This window comes from Callorhinus ursinus, unplaced genomic scaffold (assembly GCF_003265705.2).
Source record: "Callorhinus ursinus isolate GAN/ISIS: 27379988/994484 unplaced genomic scaffold, GSC_fseal_2.0 scaffold10, whole genome shotgun sequence".
Classification (NCBI taxonomy): Eukaryota; Metazoa; Chordata; class Mammalia; order Carnivora; family Otariidae; genus Callorhinus; species Callorhinus ursinus.
In genome coordinates this window covers 69,879,470-69,905,456 of record NW_027397072.1, presented here as the reverse complement: position 1 = coordinate 69,905,456, position 25,987 = coordinate 69,879,470, and the positions used below count along the sequence as shown (strand labels likewise).

General features: G+C 33.3%; 1 protein-coding gene across 21 annotated transcripts in view; it reads right to left on the bottom strand.

The window, feature by feature from the left end:
• Positions 1-25,987, bottom strand: part of NRXN1 (neurexin 1) — a 1,133,502-nt gene that overhangs the window by 1,018,427 nt on the left and 89,088 nt on the right. For 11 of the 21 annotated variants that reach the window (XM_073897720.1, XM_025868729.2, XM_073897726.1 and 8 more), the window contains exons 2-3: positions 8,777-8,794; positions 5,499-5,528 (exon numbers count right to left, since the gene is read on the bottom strand). The exons of 6 other annotated variants lie outside the window; for them this stretch is intronic. In XM_073897720.1, coding sequence (XP_073753821.1) covers positions 5,499-5,528; positions 8,777-8,794 — 48 coding nt within the window. Of the gene's footprint in view, positions 1-4,730; positions 4,743-5,498; positions 5,529-8,776; positions 8,795-25,987 lie in introns of all 21 variants that reach the window. 4 more of the 21 variants (XM_073897721.1, XM_025868737.2, XM_073897733.1 and 1 more) reach the window with 3 other exon arrangements.

Genomic DNA, 25,987 nt, shown 5'->3' with positions numbered 1-25,987 from the left:
GAAGTTGGATACTTCATACACAAATTAGCAATGCAAGAATTGAAAGATGGTAACAAAAGTTATAGAAAAAGGAAAATGTATAAAAAATACTAAATGCTTTTTTCTCCCCCTAAATATTAATAATATCAAATCTATTTTAAGAGTAAATATAATAAAATGTTAGCTGTGGTGTGACATTACAGATAAAATTTTAAAACACATTAACTTTGATATTGCTAATTGTAGTAGAATCCATTATATCTACTTATTGATACAATTAGTTTTAAGAAAATTTTATTATTTTTTTCATAAATTACTCTATTTTAAGATCTTGATTTTCACTAATACAAAAAAGTTTAGGCCCTTTTACAATAATTTTATGCCTGACAGCTGTATTTGTAATACCTTGGCCGTCTAGAAATATGAGAAACCTGGATAATCAAACACTTATTGTTTCATTTGAAATGGTCAAATGGACATTTACTTTGCAAATATGCTGCAGATTTTATGAAGGGAGGAACAGTAAATATGCTCATATCACAAGATAAGACATAAATTTTAGCTCTTTTGGAAGTCTGCAATTGAAACCCAATCTATACAGGTTTTTTGGTACATTACAGTTGATACAGTGAGATTTAAAACAACAACAATAGCAAAAAACAAACAAAAACCTCATGGAAACCACATAAGATAGCATAACTTCAGTTCTAACTTTCGGGAAATTTTCTGTACTGTATGAATAATGAAGGCTATAAAATTAGTTGACACTGTGACAACAAATCACATTATAATTCCTGAAAACCCTTAAATACAAAGATACATTGACTTCACTTCCTTACAGACCCACTGTGGTGCATATGCTAAGGTATATCAAAGTGATTATCTTCGGGATGAGGCCTTACCAAGAAAGAAATACTGCAGCTCTGGAAAAAGGATATGGATGATAGGCAACAAAAGAAAGTTGATAGAGAAGAGAGGATTCCATGTAATTTGTTGCTACAATTCTTTTTAGTGATTTGCCTAAATTTCCACTTCCTTTGGCACCCTTTACTTTGTCCACTCCAAACCCTCCATGTCTTCCTCTACATCTACCTCTTCCAATGTGCAACCCCAACCTCACACACATAAATCCTTAAGTCATGAAAATGGTAAATTCAAGATACAATATGAAAAATATTCTGGAAATACAATGTTTAAAAAGAAAGTCAAGCTTCCTGCCCTCATGGAGCTTACATTCTACTAGGAAAAATTAACATTAAATATATAATCACTCATATAAATATATAATTACAATTAAAATGACTGCTATAAAGGAAAATACAAGTCTCCAATTAAAGCAACAACATAAATTCATTATTAACATTAATTATTCATAGCTCCTGAGCTATTAACCAGCCACGATGGCTGGATTTGCAGTGTAACTTACTTTTTTGGTATTTTGATTGAAATGGTCATTCGTTTCTCTCAGACAACCATTAGAGTAAAGTATGAGTAAATAATTACTGAAATGAAACAATCAGTTAAACAATTATGGAAAAAATAAAAACAGAAACAAAAAAACAACTCAATTCCCAGGCAAATAAACAAACCTAAATTCTAAGGAGAATAAATTCTATGGAGAATAAAGTCAGCATTGTCAATGGTCCTAAGAATACTAATGACAAATTTCAAGCTTAAAAAAGAAAGCAAACACAATTTTCACAAAACCCATTTGGATCTATCTAACCACAACTAGCAGAAGCAAGGCTGGCTCTAGATAACACCTTTCTTCAGCTATCCCAAAGAAAGCTGTGTTGAAACCAAGTTTATTCCTAACTGCATCCAGTTAAAGGTGTATTTGAAAACAAATACAAATAATTAACTCTAAAGTTTGAAGTAGAATGACCAATTGAAAATATGAGGCAAGATGGCCTATGGGAAGGGTGAGAAAGCTTCCATTTCATTCATTATGATTCTGCCAGCACATAGCAATGATCCTTAACACGTCTCCTTAACATGGCTTAGCTGTTCTTGTCATGTACACATCATAAGGGATTCTGCAGTTTCTAAACCCTGAAAAATTAATTAGGGAGTATGAAAGGGCCCACACCAACTATGTAAGGATACATCACAAAGTGGTATCAGTGCTTACCTCTAGGGAGAAGACTGAGGAGGATGAAGGAGGTTAACAGGAATAATGTTCTCTTTAGATGAGTTTTTTGTGTGTGCTTTTTTGTTTGTTTGTTTGTTTTTAAGAAATAGCATTCATCTATCACTGGGCATTTAAAAATTTAGAAAATATTTTAAAATCCATACAGAAAAAATCAAAATGATAATGTTCTTGAATCCAGTTTTGCCTCTGGACTCAAGAAAAAAAAAAAAGAAAGAAAGAAAGACATTAACGCACAGATGTTCATTCCAGAGTCCCTGAATTCACTCCTGCTAAAGAAGGCAACAGTGTCAAGAAAAATGCTCCAGGATTATACTGTGGTGAAAAGATTTGGGAAGCATTAATTTACAATGCAAATAAATTATTTCAGAGTGGACAGGTTTAACACCTATTTTATGCACAACTAGGATTTAACTTGATATTGAAGCTACAGTGGAAAGTTTCTAGGTATTTTTTGATTCCTTCGACATGTGGCACAGGACAAGGAGGGCTACCTAAGGGAAGCCCCTGATTCATGTTCTCTTTATCTTTTCTGAATGTTAATCACATTTTTTTTTTACCATTTTCAGCACTTCTATTCTGTCATTTATACTAACTTATCCACATGTTTTCATTTCCCTAATAAACTGAAACTCTTTGAATGTGCATACCATGTCATAGTCAAGATTGTATTTTTGCTCTAGAATACAGATTTGTTGAACTGATTTACAATTAAAGAAGACTTACAAATCATGTTTCTCATTTCTATACATCTAATTAACCAACATGTAAAGGTTACCACTCTGATTTGCAAAATATTCAAATCTATCTTAAAATCTTCTTTCCCCATTTAACAACAAAAATCATCCTGGTTCCATTAACAGAAGAAAAATGTAAAGGAACAACCAAATTCCTGCACTCTGTAGTTTTGTGCTGACTGAGGAATAAACTTCAATGAAAACTGGTGAAGTAAAGTATGTTTGACACACATGCCAACAGAAAACATTTAAGACTGACATAATAAAACTGAATGAAATTAAGTGACACTTAGCATTAATTACATCAAAACAAATATCAGCTGAGTATAAACATGAATTATTGTGTATGTAGAGTTAAATGGTTATAGAATTAAAAGATTATTTTTGAGTTACTTTTTTACAACATAACGTATATGTGTATGTATATTTAGGAAGTTTGTGTATATACATGCATTCATACATATACAAACACATATGCATATAGGTCACTCAGCCAGTAAAATAAAATATAAATACAGTTCCCTCTATGACATCCTGAATCCTCTAAGAAGGAACATGGTAGGAAATGCCCACTGAGAAAGGGAAGTAGATGAGAATTCGACATAAAAAGTTTAGAAAACTTCCCAAATGGTACATGAAATCTCTAAAACAATTGATAAATACTGCCATTTGTGTAGTTGCTAGAAGGCTTAAAACAATATTAAATTATAATATTGGAAATGGTTGACCAAAACACAAACTGCAATAGCATATGTTCTCTTTTTATTGGCTCAAAATACCCAAGCAACATTTGTTTCTAAAGCTCAATTTTACACATTTAAAACTGATATCATTTCTTACTTATTGCCTGGCTCATGTTCAGGTGCTTTTTCAAGCAGAAAATTTTCCCTGCTAGATGACACAAACGTAAAGGTGAAGAACTGTGAGCTTTTGTCCTAATTCAGATTTAGACTCAGAGCACAAGAAAATTCAGAGAATTTAAGGATAAGACACATTCCTGCATTAAAAATAAAAACAAAACCCATGAAAACCAAAAACAAAACAAACAAAAACAAAAACTAGAGACGAAGGGCACATTCAGTAATACATAGTTAAAAATGGTTAATTTAAAGGCTATGATACATATTTACCACATCTACGTATCATCCACTTCCTGTTAATGAAAACACTAAACACAATGTGGATGGCTCTAAATGGCAAATTAAGCATGCTTTTAAATCTAGCATCAATGCTGTCAAGGAGTACACATGCCTGACTTACCAAGTGATGCAGAAATGTACACCTGGTCGATAACGTTCTTAAAACAAAGTTAGTATGTGCAAAAGAAAGAACAGGCATGTCTTGTCTCTTTGTCTCTTTCACAGTACTGCCTTTTCAAGTTATTGTCGAATTAATGTGTATATAGACATCTAGCAGGCAACAAGGTGATGAGCGCACCACAGTACCATTTCAATGCTGCACATGCTTAGACATCCCAAAGCAAAATGGCTGGGGCAGGTGTGCTCCCGAGTTAAATGTTTGAGGATGACATATTTATGGTGACTACACTCATCATTTAACTACCATTAAATGATACTGCAAAAAAAAAAAAAAAAAAAGATCCTGAAACCTGTAGCTAATTTCTAAATATACTAATTATATAAGCAGCCGACGTGGAAAAAAAAATCACCCTAAAGAGCAAGAAAAAAAAGAGTGAAACATTTTGATGGATTTTTCTTACCTTCAATTAATAAAATATTCATTAACACTCATACCTACCTCCCAGTGCCCATTACTAATGCAAAAAGGTCTAAATACATTTTCATAATGTGTATACACTGTAATTCATACAGATGATATTAAGAAGAAATAAAATAATGTAATACCTTTACTTTTACCTATGGATTTGATGAAATGGTTCCATGAAGAAAGGGTTTCCATACAAAGAGAATAAAAAGAGAAACAACAATAAGAATTATGAATATATGTAAATGCACCATCTTTGAAAATTAAACAAGAAAGTATAAATAAGGGTTTGAAAACACATGGAGATATAATCAGCACATGTTGAGAAATCTGCCTTCTTTTTTAAGGCAACATGCAAAAGAACTGAAACACCCATGCTCACTTTAAAAGATTACACAAAAAAGAAGATACACAATGACTGTAGTATACGTAGAAAAAGTATTGATTCTGTGAAACACTATACTCAGCATTCTAGAAGCCAGAAGCCAAAGATGTCTGCATGTTCCCAAACTGCCATGCATGGGTGAAAAATGGACTCTTTTTGGTACAGTACATTAAACTGAATATGATATTAACTTCTGATGGTTCTCGGTTTTTCTTTACTATAGCGACCCTTAACTGCATATGCTTATAATTGTATGGAAACTTTCAATCACAAATTCTTATGTCTCATTTATCTGCAGATATTATAGTGCAAAGAATGAAGGAAAACAGAAGTCAAAGGAGCAAACCAAAATCAAACCAACAAATAAAGGGGAGAAAAACATGAAAAAATGTGAACAAAATTATGTATTATTTTGCAGCCAGATAATTTGCAAGCATTTGCCCATCCTTTGCAGTGATGGTTTAAAGCAGCTACAGAATAAGAAAACACTGAAAGCAGAGTGGAAAAGGAACAGAGCCCATACCTTGGTCGCCCATCATCAGGTGCGCCAGACCTTGAAGGGAAACAAGAGCACAGTCAGCAATAAACAAGGGAGCATGGGAAGGCAGGGTCGTCACGGTGACAAAAATGTTCAGTGACAGACATCTTGTTTCCTATGAGACATGTCTGTATCACAGAGGCAAATCTAAAAGCATTCTTTCAACCCCTGGTTGGAATGCTTTGGGGCAAAGAGTTACAGTACTGCAATTTAAACATTGGCATATGTTGCCCTGTGTATTTCTTCGATGTATCAGTTGGAACAATCAAGAGCATAAAAGCATGACTTAAAATCCAACCAATCCCTTAAATATTGCATCTGCCCTTTGTGCCCTTTGATGAGACTGTTTGGAACACTGCCACCACAGGGCTTCTTATTCTTTGGTGATGAAATTATATTTTTAAAAACCCAAAGAAATATCTGAAACATGGGCTGGGTCTGATCTTTTTCCCCTCATCAAAAAATGAGAATTTTTATAATTAAATTAAAAAAAATTCCTTAGTCACACTGAAATGATAATGCAGAAATGTCTCCTTGTCTGACACATGTAGCAATTGACTAAGCTTGTTCAAATACAAAAAAGACTATTAAACATGCAGCTGTAAAGTTGGAATTTACTACAGAATGATGCTTTTAGGAAACAATGGATCAGCTTTAAATAAGCTTAAGTAATTTTCCATGGAGAACAAAACTAGTCTTTTACTTAAACATTATCTAAATACTAAACTATGAGTTAATGTGAATATATATTTAATCATGTTTTATATTTTTATATAAATCATAATTTCATCAAGGAAGTTTTCAAAAATAATACTGAATTCCCTTTACTTAAATTATTTATCTGTTACTTGACAGTTTACTTCAGTTTGAAGATCACTCCTTTTCTAAAGAATACTGCTAATGTTCTTTTAAAAAACTCTCTCACTATCTCACTTTTTACTGAGAGGCATTAATTCCTAGTTCTTTATTTCATATTCGGAAACAAAGCGACTCCTCAATCCATGTCTATTTCAAGAATATGGGAAAATATCGGAGCGACATAGTAATACATACAGCAATTTCAATAGAATTTATATTTCACTTCCTAGTGTTATTTCAAATATATTTGAGACTTTATTGAGCTACATATTATACACCACTTACATCATACTGAAATCAATTTGCATTATTTCCTTAAAATTTTAGGAGTATTTAAACATCCCTGTGCAGCAGATACAATTACAAATCAACATATAATCAAAATATGAAAACTACTGAATACAGAAGTTTAATGTTTCTGTAATATAACTTTTTTTGTATTTTCAAACTGATTGTAACAAAAAAATCACAGAGGCAGTTAAAAAAGTTTATGATCTGTTGGTTATTCTGTGTAGGTTATATAATTTTTCATCCAATTTCATTTTAAAACTACTATACATATTTCCTGAAAATAGCTTATAATTTTTGAAGACTAAATCAGGGCATGATGTCTGCATAAGATCTAACTTTTAGAAAATATATAAAACACTTCAAATAGTGGTTTTGAATACCACCTCAGTAAGGATGGAAGTTAATAAATCTCAAAAGCATTCACATTCCTCATGCTAGACTTTCTTACCTCTAAGGGAGCTCCGCTATATTGCCAAAGTCAAGTTATAAATAGGAATGTTATAATTATGATTGAATAAACTTTATTACAATAGTTTATGGGCCTATACTCTGAAAATGTTGTCAAAATTTTTCATGGGATGCATGTGTGAGGAAAGAGGCACTCAGGCTTATTAGGCTGATTTTGAAGCTCCTGGAATGCAACTGGATTTAAAGAGAAAGAACAAAAACATGGAACATTTTACAGAATGGTTAAGGAAATGGAAAAGAAGTTGAAAAGATACTTATTAAAAAAATTCAATCTCAATTAACATGCATAATATAAATAATACTGATTTTGAAAGATGTCAGACCCTCAGGGTAATATCATCTTTATCAAGTGCATATTCACATGCTATTAAAATTATAGTATAGAAAAACAGAAGCCATATACAGAGCCAACATTTGGAAAAATAGTCACTGATGATTACTTTTGAAATCTTAATCTATTCTACTTAAATAATGGAATAGAAATGTTCAGCAACTAAGCAACTAATGTTCAGCATGTTATTTGTGAAAGTATCACAAATAATATGCTGATGGCTGCTATTGACCCAACTTTGTATTACCATGAGTTGCTCTTTGAGACATCAAATCTTACTAACTTTAACAGCTATCTGTAACCTCAGATAGGAAGTCTTTTTCTAAGACACATCATTCTGTAGAAATGTTCATTATTTTTACAGAATGGCTCTATTTCAAAACAGTGCAGCAAAATAAAATGCATTAAAATTATGTTAAAATATGTTAAAATAAAAATGTTAAACACTTCTCAAATATAGACATTAGTTAAATGTTTATGCAAGAATTGTTAATGCTGTGATTATATAAGTTGATGGAGGATCAACTTCCCTCTCACAATTCTTTGGTCTATCTAGAGATAGATTTGTTTGGCAGCACAATGACTTATACATTTAAGTTCTTTAAAGATAAGAATGTTGAAATATACTTTAGTTTGTTGGATTCTATAGGAAAAATGTGTAACTTTCTCTAAGTGGCTTGACCGAGATAATTTTGAAAAAGAAACTCTAATAAGTATAATAGTTTTATTTAACAGACACAGAATATGACAAATATACTTACCAGTAATTATGCTGGAGTGCTGTACACTTTCATTTCCAATGGCCAGTGGCTTATTTTTTAATCTAAATTTATGCCTCTTATAGTCAATGCTTTATTCTGTGTTCTTTATGTAAGTCAAATCATTTGAAATTAAACTAATGAGCTTGAGGTGATGTAATGCTAAACATTTCCAAAAGAAAATAAATCATTTTGATCAAGAAAAAAATGGAAAAAAGATCATGCACTGTGTTCTGAAACTGCAAAGAAATACTTTCTCATTTAAAATAAAAGAAGCAGGATTGTATCATTTTTTCCATATAGAACACTGCAATAAGTATTTTAAGTTTTACATGGGATGCTGGAATCCATCGAGGACTGGAGTTAAGGCTGAAGGAGTTTCATGTACTTAGGGGCTAATGGGTTTGAGAGTGCATGTTCTATTATGAAAAGTGATACACAATCCAGAAATCAACAAGTGCTCAGTTCAACTTACCGTCTAAATTTGAGATGTACTCTATTAATACTAAGAAATAAAAGGCAAATGAGAGTTGGAAAATAAAGTTGAAAGCACCCACCTTCCACATTGTTGTCTTCTGAAAGCACATGACAAGGAGGGAGAGAAAAGGAAAAACATTCATTAAGCAGCATGCAGACTGGACCTTTGCCTTTGCATGTCTTCCTCATGCAAGGCACCAAACACATCATGCAAGTGCTCCATCACTACCGTTCAAAGGGGAAAACAAAATCATGGGAAGCAGGTTCCCACCTACTGGCAGCATTTAAAGAATGTGAGACAAAATTTTGATAATACTGCCATGTCCTGAGCAAGGAAATGTAAAAAGTCTTTCACTGTCCTGTGTAAAATAAACATTCTTACATGATGTGGCTTTCCTAGGCAATTATTTTTAAAGCCTTATTTCTTTATTTATCTATTTACAATTCCAAAAAATTCTATTCCTAAACACTGATTTGGACTTGGATAAGATAAAGTTCCTTGCCAAGAGCCATGAAATTTCACTTAAAAGATACTTCACTTGTACAAAATATGTAATCCATTTACCATCATGGCCTTTAAGTATTCCTAATACTTCAATTTCTTTCCTTAAACACAACATAAACCTATGTAACTGAAATTTATAATATGGCTTATTTATAGTGTGTTCATATTTCATTGCAAATAATGGTAGTTTATTGTAATTTGTTAAAAAGGCTAATTTTCAAAACTGTTAACTAGAAAAAGTAATCCTTGCAAGGGAAGTCCATTTGGGAGCTGTTCTTTAGGCAAAATTTATCATGATTTATTGACTTTGTACTTCTGTTTAAGGGTGGGAATTTGAATATAGTTAATATAAGGACAATACTTGGTAAACCTTCCTTTATGTTTCATATAACCTACATAATGTTTACATATTTTCATATATTTGTGTGTATTTCCATATGTGCACATATATACGTGTATATATATATATATATATATATATATACACAAACACACACACATAATTCAAGCAGATTTTGCATGTATTTCCTATACATAAACAATGCAAGTGTATGGGATTTAAACTATTTTTAAGTAACTACTAGACAATTTATGTACTATTGATACACAGGGCTTAGCATCCAGGTAAGAAATGGAAGAGACAGCTGTTTTCCAGGACTAGACAATAGCAAGGTTTCAGTACGTATCAAATGTTTCCAATAATAAAACAGAGCCATGTTGACATTTCTAGTCCCATTCTTTTATTTAATCGGCTGTAATTTTAAAAGTGGTTATTTGATCAAAAGCGTTTATAAAGAACAAAACAACAGTTAAGTGTGGGAACTTGGAGAAAAACAACTTATAAATGTGCCCTGTAATAAGGTTCAACAAATAACTCTTTCTAATTGTTAAAGTTACTAATGAATTAAAAATCATCAATTTTGGGGCACCTGGGTGGCTCAGTTGGTTAAGCGACTGCCTTCAGCTCAGGTCATGATCCTGGAGTCCCAGGATCGAGTCCCACATCGGGCTCCCTGCTCAGCGGGGAGTCTGCTTCTCCCTCTGACCCTCTTCCCTCTCGTGCTCTCTATCTCTCATTCTCTCTCTCTCAAATAAATAAAATCTTTAAAAAATAAGTAAAATAAAAATCATCAATTTTGTTTAAAATCTATTAGCTGGAAACTGAAATATCAACATAGGCACATTTATTGATGGGGTCCTAACATATAACAGAAAATAGTAGATAAATGTGGACAATAGCATCTGGACAAAATACTTGGTTTGCCAGAGTTTATTTTAAAAGATATAACAACAAAAAAAGACAAATATTTGATATGTGATATTCATTTACTGATTGGTTTGGTTTCTAATCTGCTAAATAAGGAATTAAGACTGAATTTGCTACTTTTCAATGGCTACTCTGACATGACATGGACACAAATATTAAAGATTTATTTTACTACACTGGAAATTACACAAAGATACAGGTCATTTCAATGTTTAAGACACACTTTCATTTTATGTTAACCACCCTTTGAAATTCTATTCCCCATTTAAGATACTTGCTTAAAAAAATAAAATTGTTGGGGCGCCTGGGTGGCTCAGTTGGTTAAGCGACTGCCTTCGGCTCAGGTCATGATCCTGGAGTCCCAGAATCGAGTCCCGCATCGGGCTCCCTGCTCAGCAGGGAGTCTGCTTCTCCCTCTGACCCTCCCCCCTCTCATGCTCTCTCTCTCTCTATCTCATTCTCTCTCTCAAATAAATAAATAAAATCTTTAAAATAAAATAAAATGAAATTGTTTAATACATAGGAGAGAACAACAAAATTAGGGAGTTCAGAGGAGAGACAGCTGTCAAAATAGTCTATCATTTACTATGGCTCTAAATTTCTGTGAACAAAGACTGGCAAACATGATTGTGAGTAGCACAGTCTCAGGAAAATGGTTTTTTGGTAAAGTGCTGCATGAAAATCTAACAGTAAACGAAAAATGAAAAACAAAGGAAAACAGGCCCAGGCTCGACACCAACTTTATAAATGTGCTACGTAAGATAAGGAAAGGAAGTTGTGCTATAATAAAATCACGGTCATTGACTCTGATCCCCTGGGAGTTTTCTTCTTTCTCTGTTAACTAAGACACAAGGCCACAGGCAGCACCACTGATCCTGCCTTGCCATCCAGCATGTTTCTGAGTTTTTATTCAGAGAGAACCGGCTAACTAAAGGGACCCTTTGTATGTAAATCCAAGTCATGCCCAATGGGTAAACAAATCCTGACTTGACCAAGTTCAGAAAAATGGGCTGTCTCAGAAGATTTAGATTAAAAAAAAATAATAAATCAGGAGTGCTTGCCGGGCTCAGTCGGTAGAGTGTGAGACTCTTAACCTCAGGCTTGTGAGGAGTTCAAGCCCCATGTTGGGCATGAGCCTTACTTAAACAAATTTAAAAATTAAAAAAAGATTTTAATAAAGTACTAGAATAAAAGGAAGGGTAATATATTAACTCCCATATTTAAAAAAATAGAATAAAAGAAGAAACTGGCTTGGAACAGCCTATATTGACTTTCCATATATTTTTAGACTCAATCTTAGAGTTAAAAAAAAAAACCTTCTCTTTACTTGTATCTTTCTATTCTACCCCTTTGGTATCCATTTGTTTGCTTTAGTTCATTTAAAATCTGTTAACCTAGGGGCACCTGGGTGGCTCAGTCAGTTAAGCATCTGACTCAATTTTGGCTCAGGTCATGATCTCAGGGTCCTGGGATCAAGCTCCACATCTGCATTTAGCAGGGAGTCCGGATTCAGAGATTCTGGAGATTATCACTCTCCCTCTGCCCCTTCCCCCACTCATTCACTTGCATGCTCTCTAAAAAAAATAAATTTGAAAAAAAATTTAAAAATCTGGTTAATCTAAAGATGATCCCTACATTATTGCATATTTTGCACGTAAGTATAAATAGCAGGGAGTGTGCTGGAGATTCTCTCTCCCGCTCTCCCTTTAACCCTCCCCTCACCTGCTCGCTCACACACCCTCTCTCTCTCTCCTCTAAAAAAATAAATTTGAAAACATTTTTTTTAATTTGGTTAACCTAAAGATGATCCTTACATTACTTCATAATTTGGACATAATTATAAATGGTGGTAGCGCTATAATTTATAATCATTCTCCAGGTGTTTTTTTGTTTCTCTTTCCTTTCTACTTGGTTTTTGAAATAAAAGAATATTGAGTTTAAAAAGAACAGTTTTCCTCATAACATCAACTTTTGCTTTCTCTTTGTAGATCTTTTGCAATCAAATAGTATTTTGATTTTTAACAGCAACAGAGAGGGGGCAAAATTTGGCATGCCAGAGTGTAAAGGTAAAACAGTATATTTTGCTTTAGTGTAAGGTAAAAAGCAGTCCATCCAGCCTTACCTGTGGACATTGTCAAGTTAGGGAAAAGCTCTCGGTTTGCAGAAAACCCTGGCTTCTTAATTCTGCTGACTAATCCTGCTGTGTACATGAAGTGAGTCTTAGTAAGCAACTTTACTATGATGACCATGCCACCTATAAAGATCACACTCATTTGTTTTCATTGTGAAAATAAGGAATAAAAGCAAGAAAAAGATACCTTAAATTTTCTTTTTCTTTCAGATAAGACATGTTTCCCTCACAAAAATGAGAATAGGCACCAGAACATCAGTCATGTTATGAATAATTTGTGTGCTGTTGACATGAAGGGAAGCTGCACACTGTTAAACTATATATTCTTGAATTACTTTAAAAAAGCATCTCCACAAAAAAATTTTCCTTTGACCCCCCCCAGCTTATAAGAATGCAAGGACAGTAAGTTTAATTTATCATGAGTGTTCTTTGCATATAATTTTAATTACATACTTCTAGGAAAAGAAAAATGAGTAAGGAAGCAAATGCGTTTGCTTCAATATAAAGCAAATCAGGAATTTAATCATGACCAGTGGATAAATTAAAGTGTTATATAAAATATCACAGGTAACTCCTTTTTGAATAATCAACATTTAAGTTTAGCAATATTAAAGCCTTCACCTAAACCTGCAAGCAAGAGTAAACTTACATGCTTCATTTTATGTTCAAAATTGAGTGAAAGCAATCTGTCACCACTTGGCCGTTCCTTCTCTCTTTTGGCTTCCTTCCTTCTCTGCTAGTTGCTTGTGACCAGCAACTTTATTTTTCTTTGGCTCCCTCTCTCCTTCATCAAAACTGCCTCTCCTGCAGGTGACTTCACACCCAGATCTATGCATTCCAAAGTGGGGTACATAGTAACGAAACTGGTGGCAGTACAGGCCAGCAGAAAGAGGAATACAGAGGAAGATTTTATTTCCTTCTTACATACATTGAGCTTGCTGCCTTCTATCCTCGCCTTTCCAGCCCCTCACATTATTTTCAAGACTTTATCCCTCATTTGGAGGGTTAAATGCCAGTAGAGCAGAGTCTGGTTCCCATGGTGGCACAAGATGGAGCTTTGCTTTATTTTATTTTTCCTATGGTGTTAACAGTGAAAGCCTTTAGAAAGCCTCAATCATCTGGGAATGCTTCAAGAACTGGGAAATGGAGGAAAGCACTGAAACTGTGGATTTGTGCAACATATCAGCTGGAGGAAGAGAAATGCTGGCCAGAATCAAGAGAAAGTTCAAACAGTAAAGAAGCAAAAAGGTCCATTATGGAGGCTTATGGAAGGAAAGAAACAGCCGGGGCAGGAATGGCTAGTTCCAAAAAAAAAAAAAAAAAAAATTTAACAGGTGCCCTCAGCCACTTGTTTTAAATCTACCTAAATAGCATCCCCACCCAGCTTGCTGGAATCCCAGTCTTAGGGCATGAGAGGTACCAACTAGAATAGCTAATACTTTTTTTTCCCCTCTCTTCACTGTTCAGGAGTAAAAGAAGGGGTATCTCTAAACCAACGTGCAGCAGCAAGGACATTCCTGGCATCACACTTGGAACTATAAAAACATTTTCCCTAGCAACATTCTGAGCAACATCCAATTATACTGTTGGTAAAAAACTATGATTCAAGTATATTATGGAATTAATTTGACTCCTTTGTGAAGTGGTCTGAGAAGTTTACCTTGCCTGAGAGTGTGGTTTCTGTTGGAAAATGTGATATGAGTTTCAACTTATTTATTCAAAGAACTTTTGAAACAGTACTTTCTTAAGTTGCAGACTGTCTTTGTTTCTGTACCACACAGGTGTCAATTTTGTTACAAAGTTCGTGGCATTCAATTCAAAATGCTCCATCTTGTTAACAGGCAGAAAGGAAAAAAGGATGAGAGAGAGAAAAGATAATTGTATTGCATGTTCTTCGGGTACATAAGCTGTTCAATGGACCTGATGAAATTTAACATCTATTAGTCAACATATTAAAATATATACAGAATGGCTCAAACTATACTGAATACAATTTCAAATTTTATTTTCATGGAGGACTATGACAAAGATTTTGTTTTGCTTTTATAGCTTCAATTCTTCCCTACAAATGTTAACTTTAACATTGTTATATTAATTTCAATAGATGGACTTACAGAAGGAACATTATATATGAGTGACCATAAAAACTGTGACAAGAACAGTCTACCCTGTTTCTGCTCAAGTCACTCATTTTTATTGTTTTATTGCTTACTTAGAAATAAACATTTCCTAATATGAAACTGACAGAGAAAATTGAGCACAGTGTTAGCATGTATTTTCCCACCCAAACTCAGTCATTGCTATACAACTTCAAAGAAAGTTGGTTGAGGTGAGGAGTGCTTCCTTTCTAAAAGTCTGAAGTTATCATATTTTAGAAAGGAGAGCAGGAAAGTTCTTGGATTAGAGTTGGGAGAATAAATTTAAATACAACCCTAGCTACCCAACTTACCACCACTTCTTATGGTTATATGGACATGCTAGTAATCAGATATGACTTTTCTTATGAACGAATGAATGGGAGATATCCTCTAGGTGTGTGGACCCGAAGAGAATTCTCCACATAGTGTCCTAGGTTCTCCAACATTAAGATGGAGAGTAGGTTAACTTCTGCTGAAAACCACTGATGGCCCTTCATTTGACAGAACTAACACAGGCTAGATTTATACAACTTTTTTCACTAATTATTTTATTGCAGAGAATTTTCAAGTAAACTTCCAAATATTTTTTTATTTTACTCATCTATACTTAGTTTCTCAGACCAGTCCAAAACAAATCTACTTCATTTCTCTGAGAAAAAGCAAACATATTTTAAGTATGGGCCTGTTGCATGAAAATAAGACTAAGTCAACCATAATGTAAAAAACAGTTCTAAATTTAGAGTTTAATAAATAGATTTATAGACACTAAATAGAACTATCAGTTCTTCAGCGCTTTTAGTTTTCATTTTCTTCAGTATTTAAAACACTGTACATTACTTATACTTAAATTTTAAAAACCCCAAGACATTTACATATTTTATAATTCATGACTTATTTAAAGTTTAATAAAAGTCACTGAAAATCACTTTAAAGGAAATGGACTGTTTTTGTTTGTTTTTCTAAATAAATGAGAATGTATGCAAAATTTTCTAGAAGTCTCCTGGAATTGACTAAAATATTACTATAATGACCCAAATACCTAGTTATCTTTCCAACTACAGCACATTTCAATAGGAAGATGATTGTTACAAAGAATTCTTCTGCTTCTCCAAAGCCTGAAATCATTTAGTCCAATAGCTTCTAAGGCTGAAACATGAAATTACTGTTTTCAGATAAAAATTAGTCAAACAGCAATAGTTTACTATGGTTAAATCTAATATATCTAAGTTGATGGTCTTCTCTGCCTCCTAAATATAATGTAGTAATATCAAGTTAAACCAAAACACTACTGAATTCCTGAGAATCAATCCATGGTAGTTACCCTTCTGGCGAGGGTGAGCACAGCATAACATATAGAGCTGTTGAATCACTATGTTGTACACCTGAAACTAATGTAGCATTGTGTGTCAACTAGACTTCAATCAATCAATCAACAGCAATGATAAAGAAAGGGAAGCAGAAAACAGAGTGAATGAAATTTTTATAAAATATTTCATAAAATATTATGAAGGTCTCAAGAAACAAATGTTCAAGAGAAATAAGAAATAATATACTAATACTTAGGTCATCTTACCACTTTAAATGTACTTGCATAAATATTGTCTTATATAATCTTTATATTATCTCATCAGTTAACCTGCTATGGCTGAGAGACTTGTCCAAGATACCCAAGTAAAAAGTAGAAGGTGCTAAGAGTGCATAGAAAGTATGTTTGAAGTCTCCTTGTCCAAGTTTGTGTGGATTTCAAAAATTGTTTTTAAAAGAAAATGAACATAAGGAATTTGGGTTATATAGGGTAATACTGGTATGTCTACTAAACCTGCATTATGTTCCTGGAACTATTACCAAAATGCATCAATTAGCATCACCTTTTTTTAAAGTAACATAATAAAGGAGTAAAAAGACTGTATTTATGATTTTTTTGACCCTTTTGTAAAAAGGCAGAAATAATTTTGGAAAATATTTCCTTCTTAATTGCATTTATGTGTTGATTCTATAAAGTTCAGAAAACGTTATACTGTTTACTTTCCTTTATTGAAGAAAAGAAAATGTCCTAGGACTCTTCTCCCCTGTGCTATTAAAATTATTTCCCAAAGGAAAAAAAAACCAAAAACAAAACAAACAGACTAAAAAAAACACATTTAGAGAATCTTCGCCCTACTTTAATAGCAAAAAGCAGACCAGGTTAGTGAATGTGTTGACCTGTGGGCGTTCTAACCACTAGAAATAAGAGAAATATTATCCATAAATTTATTGCTGTTGTTAAAATTTAAAGGCATGCTTATTCAGAGCACATAAAATTTCGCAACCTCTTTTTAAATATGTAAAATAAAAAGACACTTACATTCCCAAACATTTTGGAAGGTTAGGTAATGTATGCATTTGCCACACAAAGTATATTTGCCCTTTCATTTTAGTTATAAAATGCAAATCTGATAAATTACTACTTCTATTCCTTTTACATATATGTTTTATAGTAAACCTGGGGACTGAGCAGCAAGTCCTAATCTTTTTTAAAATTTGAATCAGTACACAAGTAGGAAGAAAAACTAAATAGATTGTCCAAACTCTTATTTTCTTTAAAAGTAAAATCAAATATAATAACTTTATGTTAAAGACTAAGAAGAAAATAGTTTGTTCGTAGGCACAACCAATTCTATATTTTTTAGGATTTCGTATATGTAATTATTTGTCTTAATATCTAGTACTTAGGCCCATACGAATTCAAGCCCATGCTGCAGAGGGAGCCATGAGCTTGAATAATCTATGCTTTATCTGCTGATTTACTGATCTGTAAAATCAAGTCACCACAAATACAAGCCTTTGAGGTAGCCTTATAATTCCCCCATCTTATTTTTTCCTAAAATGCCATTCACCGCTTAAGAAAACCTGTTGAAATATGAAGAGATTTCTTTTTTGGACTCTTATAAAACATACTGAAATGTTAATTCCATCATACAAAACAGTTCATTTATTTTTAAAATGAAACTATATGAATGTGATATAACTAATTATTTCTTGACATTTGTGTAAACTGCTTTCCGATTACTGGAAAGTCTGAATTCTTTTTGACCCAAACAACTTTCAAAGACTGAATTTTCAAAATAATCTCATCAGGTTATAATTCATCACAAATTGCTTTCCAATACCATGCTAATGGAACCACTTCATAAACTCCACGCTAGAGGCATACAAGCCACTGTACCATTTCTCTGACACATGCACACACACCCACTTAATCTGTTCTTTCATAAACAAATTCAAACTTAGATATTTTTCTCAATAAAAATATTTTCCTACAAAAGTTAATGTGGGTAGGGGCGCCTGGGTGGCTCAGTCAGTTAAGCATCTGCCTTCAGCTCAGGTCATGATTTCAGCGTCCTGGGATGAAGCCCCATATCAGGCTCCCTGCTCAGCGGGGAGTCTGCTTCTCCCTTTCCCTGTGCTGTTCCGCCTGCTTGTGCTCTCTCTCCCTCTCTCTCAAATAAATAAATATCTCTTAAAAAAAAAAAAGGAAAAAAGTTAATGTGGGTAGAATAAGAAACTATTTACAATAAATATTTGATAGTATCATCAATAATAACACAACTACTTCTTTACTCCCCTGAAAATATATTTATCTGCTGATAAGAAGCATTAAATAAATTATAGATTTCTCTAACTTTCCCTTTCTTCTTTTAACTTTACATGTTTGTCCATGTTAGAAGAGAAGAAAAGCATTTACTAACTCCACTGTCTAGTATGTTAGCCATCAGACTTATAAGCCTACTTACATATGTTAAAATTAATTACAATAAAATAAAATAAAATAATTAGTTTCTAAGTTGCAATAGCTAAATTCCACATTCTTGCAGTCATATGCAGTCATTGGCTACCAGACTGGACATCACAGATTATGAACATTTCTATCATTGCAGGAAGTCCTATTGGGCAGTATTGTTAAGGGTTTTAAATAAGTTATCACTTCTCTGGTAATATATTTTAATATAAAGCTGTTACATGATAAATATGTTGCTATTTTTGTTTATAAAAGGAAATAATTTAAATTCATAATGATATTTTTAAAGGGACACCTAAACTGATATCAGATATGGTCACTGAATTTGTACACTGAGAAGAACTATATGATAGTTCCATTTTAACTTTAAAATAAAAACAAAAGTTGAGAAATAACTCTAACACTAAAATGTCTTTCGATAATATAAGCTCTGGATAATTATTACTCTTTTCATCATAAGTCCTTTTTCTTAAGCCTCACAGATAATGAAAAAATGCTAAATATGTTTTGATTTTTAAGTGAAATTAAACAAGTAATCAAATAACTTTTCTCTTGATTCCTCCCCACTTCTCTCAGTATTCTCCCGTAGGTCATTTAATATTATTTATCATAGACTTTATGTGTAAACTATATGATAGTTTAATAGCAACAGCAGTTTTTAGATTAGTAAAAAGTACCCTCCATCCCACAATCCCATATAATAAGTTCTCTTACATTTAATAAGTCAAAGATTTCCCTTTCTATAAAATAGGCCTCTTACTGAATAATACCCTACGGGAAAATAAAACAAATGGGCAAATAAAGTTTGGGATCAACATTTCTATAACAGTGAAATACAACAGGAAAGAAATATAAAAGAATAAAAAGAGCAGCTCAAACTTCTCGTTAATTCTCTAAAAGTCCAAGATCCTGTTAAGGGGCTATTACATGATAACCAATGCATCACTGAGTAAGCAAATAAAAACTATGAATAGGGCAAATAGAAAAATAACTCTGAATATGGAAGCATTAACTGTAGAGTAGTAAAAGAAAAAAAAAGTGGGAAAAATTTTGGAGATGAAATGATGAACTAACGTCATATAAAAATGAGTACGATGCACAATAAAAAATTTAGAGTAGACCTAGAAAGTCTATTTTCAGTATTTAAAAAAATGTAGGCCTGCTCTTAAAGTTGAACACTGTCCACCTTATTATCAAAAAGTGTCATTTTTCATTATTGGTTAGGGACATCCAAACTCTACTTTTACAAGGTAAGGGAAATGAGGCAATATAAGAATAAAAACAAAAAAGTATTTATAATATTCACTATACACCTTAATAAATAACAATCTAGGTATCCCAAAAAGCTATTGTTTGGTAAGCGAACTAAGTATTGAGAAGGACAGCTGATTTCTATAGATTACTGAGGTCATCTCACATCTTAGTCCAACCCAGATATTAGAATGGCTTGAAAGAGATTATGCGATATAACCATATATTTATCTTATTTTCAAAGAAGAAAATATATATTGCAAAACCAGAGGCAGATCCTGATTCAGTACTTACTATGGACTGAATGTTTATATCCCCCCAAAATTTTATTTGTTGAAACCCTACTTCTCAGTATGATAATATTAGGAGGTGGAGCCTTTGGGAGGTAATTAGGGTTACATGAGCTCATCAGAGTGGAGCCCTCATGAATGACATCAGTGCCCTTATGAGTCCTGAGACAGCTTGCTTCCCCTCTCTGCTCGCCACCATATAAAGATACAATAAGAAGTCCACAGCCTTCAACCTGGAAGAGGGCTCTCACCAGTCCTTGACTATTCTGGTACCCTGATCTCAGATTTGCATTCTCCAGAACTGAGAGAAATAAATTTTTTTTAAAGATTTTATTTGTTTATTTGACAGAGAGAGACATAGCGAGAGAGGGAACACAAGCAGGGGGAGTGGGAGAGGGAGAAGCAGACTTCCCGCCCAGCAGGGAGCCCGATGTGGGACTTGATCCCAGGACCCTGGGATCATGACCTGAGCCGAAGGCAGACGCTTAATGACTGAGCCACCCAGGCGCCCTAAATTTCTGTTTTTTATAAGCCATCCAGTGGATGATACTTTGTTATAGCAGCCTCAACTAAGGCAGTACTATTTTAGATCTTGCATTACTAGAGAAAACTCACTGGTACATAAAATAATAGGACACAAAAACTTAATAGATTTCTGATATTACTACAGTAAATAAGAAAAAAAAAACTAGTTGCACCATATGTACAGTATGTGGAATGGCTAATAGCTGCTAGCAACTGTAGATCATGGCAGTACCTAGTAGCTTAGGATGTGTATACCTTACAGCTGTCTGAAGTAAATTACGTTCAAAATGTGCAATGTTGCAAGTAATACTCAACCTATGGGGAAAACATGATGGAAAAAGAGTAGAAGAGCCACTATTTTTTTTAAGTACTGACTAGGGGCGCCTGGGTGGCCCAGTTAGTTGGTTAAGCATCCGACTCTTGATTTTGGCCCAGGTCACAATCTCAGGGTGTGAGATCGAGCCCCACACCGGGCTCCACACTGGGCATGGAGCCTGCTTCAGATTCTCTCTTCCTCTGCCCCTCCCACCTCTCTCTCTAAGAAAAAAAAAATTAAAATACTGAAGAGATGACTCCATCTTTTTTTTCAATTAATATGCTTCTCCTAGAGTAGTTTGGGAACTATTCGGAATGGAGGTCAAGAGAATAAACTTAATTATACATGAATCTATCAATATAAATAATGAAATCAACTACTTTAAAGTTTATAAATATGAATATTCACAAAATGAGAGGAAAAATGATTTGAATGGTCAGAGACAACTAGTGCACTGAATCCCTAAGAAACTAGAAATCCTTAGAGAATCTAGGCATTTCCTGACAATATGCGATACTTCAATGTTTCTTCTCATTCTCCCTAAAGAAGGAAATGGAAAGGACAGTGAGCCTGCAGTTAGGATCCTTTTTAGGCTCTCCCAACACAAATCAGCTTTAGGAATCTAGATACAATTTTTTAGAACATTTCTTTAATTTACCCATGTGCTAAACGTTTAACTTGTTCCGTAGAGAGGCTGTGGCTCATAGCAGTAAAATAATGCAAAACCACTGATTCAATAATGACAGACTGTAAAGTATTTCATGTATAGATAATACGCATTTAATGATGTTAGCCATGACATTATTATAATTAATGCTTCCTTATACAAACTGTTGGCTGCTTAAGAGCAGTGCCTTTTCTCTTCCTCTTCCTTTGTTCAGCTGCTAGCCTGGTGTGTACATGTAAGAGTTGCTTAATAAATGTGTTTAATGAGTAATTAATTTCCGATCTTAATTTCCTGCTTAGCTTCTATGAAACTAGCAATGTGGGATGAAGATGATTAAGTTTTTTTTGTAACAGGCAAGATTTACTTGCCACAATAGGTCGAATTTAGTTACCATACTCTCACGTTGGAAGTAAAGAACTTTAACAACTGGAAACATTTTTATTTGGGTAAGGTAAATCAAAGAATTTTAGTATTAGTTCCTATTAAAATATTATTCTGAGGCAGTTCAAGATTCACTAATTGGACATTTCCAAACTGATTCCTCTTTGGACTGTTGTTTCTTAAGTTGATCTGACAATGAAGAAGATGATGGCAATGCTGTGGAACAGAACAACCATCACTTAAATTCACAAAACCATGTGTGTAATCTTATTAGTTATCAAAATGATGTGGCCAGAGTCAGTTAAGAAAGTAACAAAATCCAATGGGGCATACATAATATCTGTTTTCTTATCACTTTATACATAGTTCTTAGCACAGTGCCTGGCACAGTGTAAACACTCAATAAACATGAGGGAATAAATGAAAACTGAAGGAATAAATAGTATAAATCAGCTCTTCTGACCCCAAATTATATGCTCTTTCTTCTATATTATGGAGGTTTATCAAATTAATCACATGTACCCTACCATATTTGTAGGAAGCATATAATATAAAACAAAAATAATAGCCACTAAAATAATAGCTTATTATGGAGCTTCATTTTTTAAAAAAATCACCTTCTCTGAAATCCTAGTATTGTTTCCTGCATGTAATGTAATGTTTCATTATATACTTCAGTGACATATCAACAAAAACAAATATTCTTAATTAAAATAATTCTATGAAATTGTAGGAATTAAAATTTTTCATAATTTTAATAAATTATACAATTTATTAATTATAATGACATGTGTTAAGCTCATATATTTGTATTGGATAGAATGTGAATCTTTAGCATGGTTAGACTAGTGACATTTTAAGATGGTCTCAAATAAATTTTAGTTTTTCTACCAATTTTGCCTTGAAAGCTTTACAAAATCAGAAAGAGAGTATTTAAAATAGCATTCTCTGCATTTTGGTCAAAACAATTACCTCAGGTTTCACTTAAATTGGCCATCATGGTACTTTATGTGTAGTTACTAAACTAAATGCTCCATCCACTTAAAACTATTCAAAGTAACTACATCAATTATGTATATGAGAAATATATAATTTAAAGTTGTCTTTAGTCATTTCTAAATACTACCTTCAGGGATGCTAGTCTGGTAAGTGTGATAAACATCTGGTTCCAACGGGATGTATGTTGATTAGAATGCTTTTACATACTGTAGTTAACTTGGCAGAAATCACTGAATCATCCATTGTATAGAATCATATAGTACTCAACTTAATTTTTAAGTGACTTTCCTGTGAAGACATTACTATCCAAGGCCTATCTTAAAACATAACACACTAAGAAATGTAATTATTTCCTATTTATAGTTTAATCCCATTTATAGCCCCTGAAATTCTGACTGAATTTATCTTTTTACAAACAATGATCCCAAAGTGCAATGGTATTTTGAAATCTAGAGTTTTAGAGTTTTAAAACTGGAATGAATATTCTCTTGTTTAACTGATTAAAAAATCAAACCAAAGGTCCACTTTTGTAACACATGATAAAACCTTGGTTAATTGGCCTCAGAGTCACAACTATGAGTAAAACTCTAAAAGGAATGGTATCAATAACAACCAAAGTTGTTAACAAATCAGATCAAAGTTGCATACTTCTTAAACTCCTTAAAATAATCCAAATTGACTATTTTTTCTTTTTACATGAATTTTAAATAAGAAACTAGAATTCTAATTTTCTAACAGATTCCTGTATTGAAAGTTTTGAAAAAATGATAAAGAATAACCAATTAACTAAGGCTTCTACCAAAAAAAAAAGAGCATCTGAAGACATGTCTATCAAAATTTGCAAGTAAAAAATTTAAAATTTGTCTGCATCAAGTACAGATGGAGTGCCCATATAATTGTTTCTGTTTGGTTGGTTTGTTTTTGTTTTTGTTTTACATTTTACACATGAAAAAGTGAGATCCTCGAGTGGATAAGCTACTAATACATAAATGTCATTAGCAACTAGATATACAGTCTAGAACATTTCTATGCTACTTTCTAAAACAGGGCTGTCCAATAGAATCTTCTGCAACAGTGGGAATGTTCTTTAAAACCTAGGATTGGATTATGACTCTAACCAAGAGTAACCTCTACCATGTAAGTAAGAGCATCACATCTTAGGAAATATCCCACTGTCCTCTGAGAAGCAATCATCTCAATAAAAATTCCTGTCTGTGAGGACTTCAGGGCAGCTCTAGGAAAATAAAAGAAGGCTCATGGTCTGGCCGAGACCAGTCTTCCACACAGAGTGATGAAGAATGGATTGTGAAATAACTCTTACAAAGTAATATATGCTGCAAAGACACTAAGAACATGTTAGAAAATAGTACAGAAAAGGAAATAATTTCCTATAGGTACATGTCCTTATTCTTCCAAAGAACTCCTTAAAGACAATTACATAAGAAGAAATTTTACTTGTGGAAGACCTTTTGGCATTTGACTCCTGAAAAATGATATAAGGAAGTGGAAAGGAGAAATTATGAACCACGTATCTCTGGTAAAATCAAAATTGGCTTTAGCACTCAAAATAAGCAGAACTTGATTGTTTTTGTTTAGACAGAATTAAAAAGAAACTCATAGATCTTATTTCACAATTGATTTTTCACATAGCTAAAAGATAAAGCAGGATAATCTACTGCTATAAAAGTGGGATGTGAATTTTACTTGCCAATTGTTATGCACAACTAAAAGCACATCTTGGTAATTAAAAAAAAAAAAGGGGAAGAGCTGATCCATTTTAGGCACTGGTTCAGAAATCATGGAGAATGGGCCTTGGACTTGTGGCTGAGGCACCATATCAATGTGGAATGAACCCACAGCCAGGCCCAGAGATTGGGAGTCCTAACCAGCCCCATCACAAACGACTCTCTCATGTGGCACTGGGCATGTCATTTCACAACCTGAGCCTCAATTTCCTATTTAAAAATGAAAATAATAAAGCCTACCTCATAGCATTAATGTAAGAATAAATTAGTCAGAGTCATATAAAATGTGTAGCATGTAGCTGATATATAGCTGACACCTAATTACTCCCCTACTTCAATTTAATCATTTTTATGAGTAAGTAAGGAAAAAATATTTAAATTAAACCTAACTTTAATCTTAACATATTTAACAACAATTTTTTATCCTATACTTCTGTCTTGCAAAAGGAAATTGTACACAGTAACAGCAAGAATTTGAATGCCAACTGATTTTCAAAATGCTGTAGTATAATTAGGAAATTCATGAGTCAAATTCCTGTTTATGCCTGCAATGTAAAGGCTAATCATTTGTTTGTTTTCTATGAGAAGGACTTGATTAAAGCCTCTAGCAGCAATAATTAAATAACCCTATGCATGAAGGAAGGACGCAGGCTCAGCTAAGCACTGCAGTGCGCTAAAACCCGTAATTAATGCATAGGGATGTGTGTAAATTAACAACTGAGTGTCATTTACACTAACAGTACAAATGCAGGTTTCTTTTTGGGGGGAACTACCTCCATGTTTTCTGCTAACCATCAGATGTTATAAACAGAGTACAATATAAATGGCATACTAACATCTACATACAGCCTCTAGTTCAGGCCATGATCTGGATGTGCAGTGGACAAACTTTTCTAAAATGGGCCAGATAGTGAATACTTTAGGATTTTCAGGCCATATGGTCTCTGCTGCAAACACTCAACTCTGCCAATGTAGTGTGAAAACAGTCACAAACAACACATAAACAAATGTGTATTACTGTGTTCCAACCAAACTTTACTTAAAATAAAATAAATAAAACAAGCATTGGGCCAGATTTAGCCCAATGGTCTATATGATTATAGGTCATAATTTGCCTAACCCTGAATCACAGTTTTCTGACCCCTGACTTAGATCTTAACTCTCAGCTAGTACAATGTAAAGTATTATCTTAGAAAAGCATTATTTATACAACAGCTAAGGACAAGGGAGTATAAACCTGACATGAAAACGACAAACTTCTGAATCTTTCTACGTTATTTTCTGAAACATAAATTAAA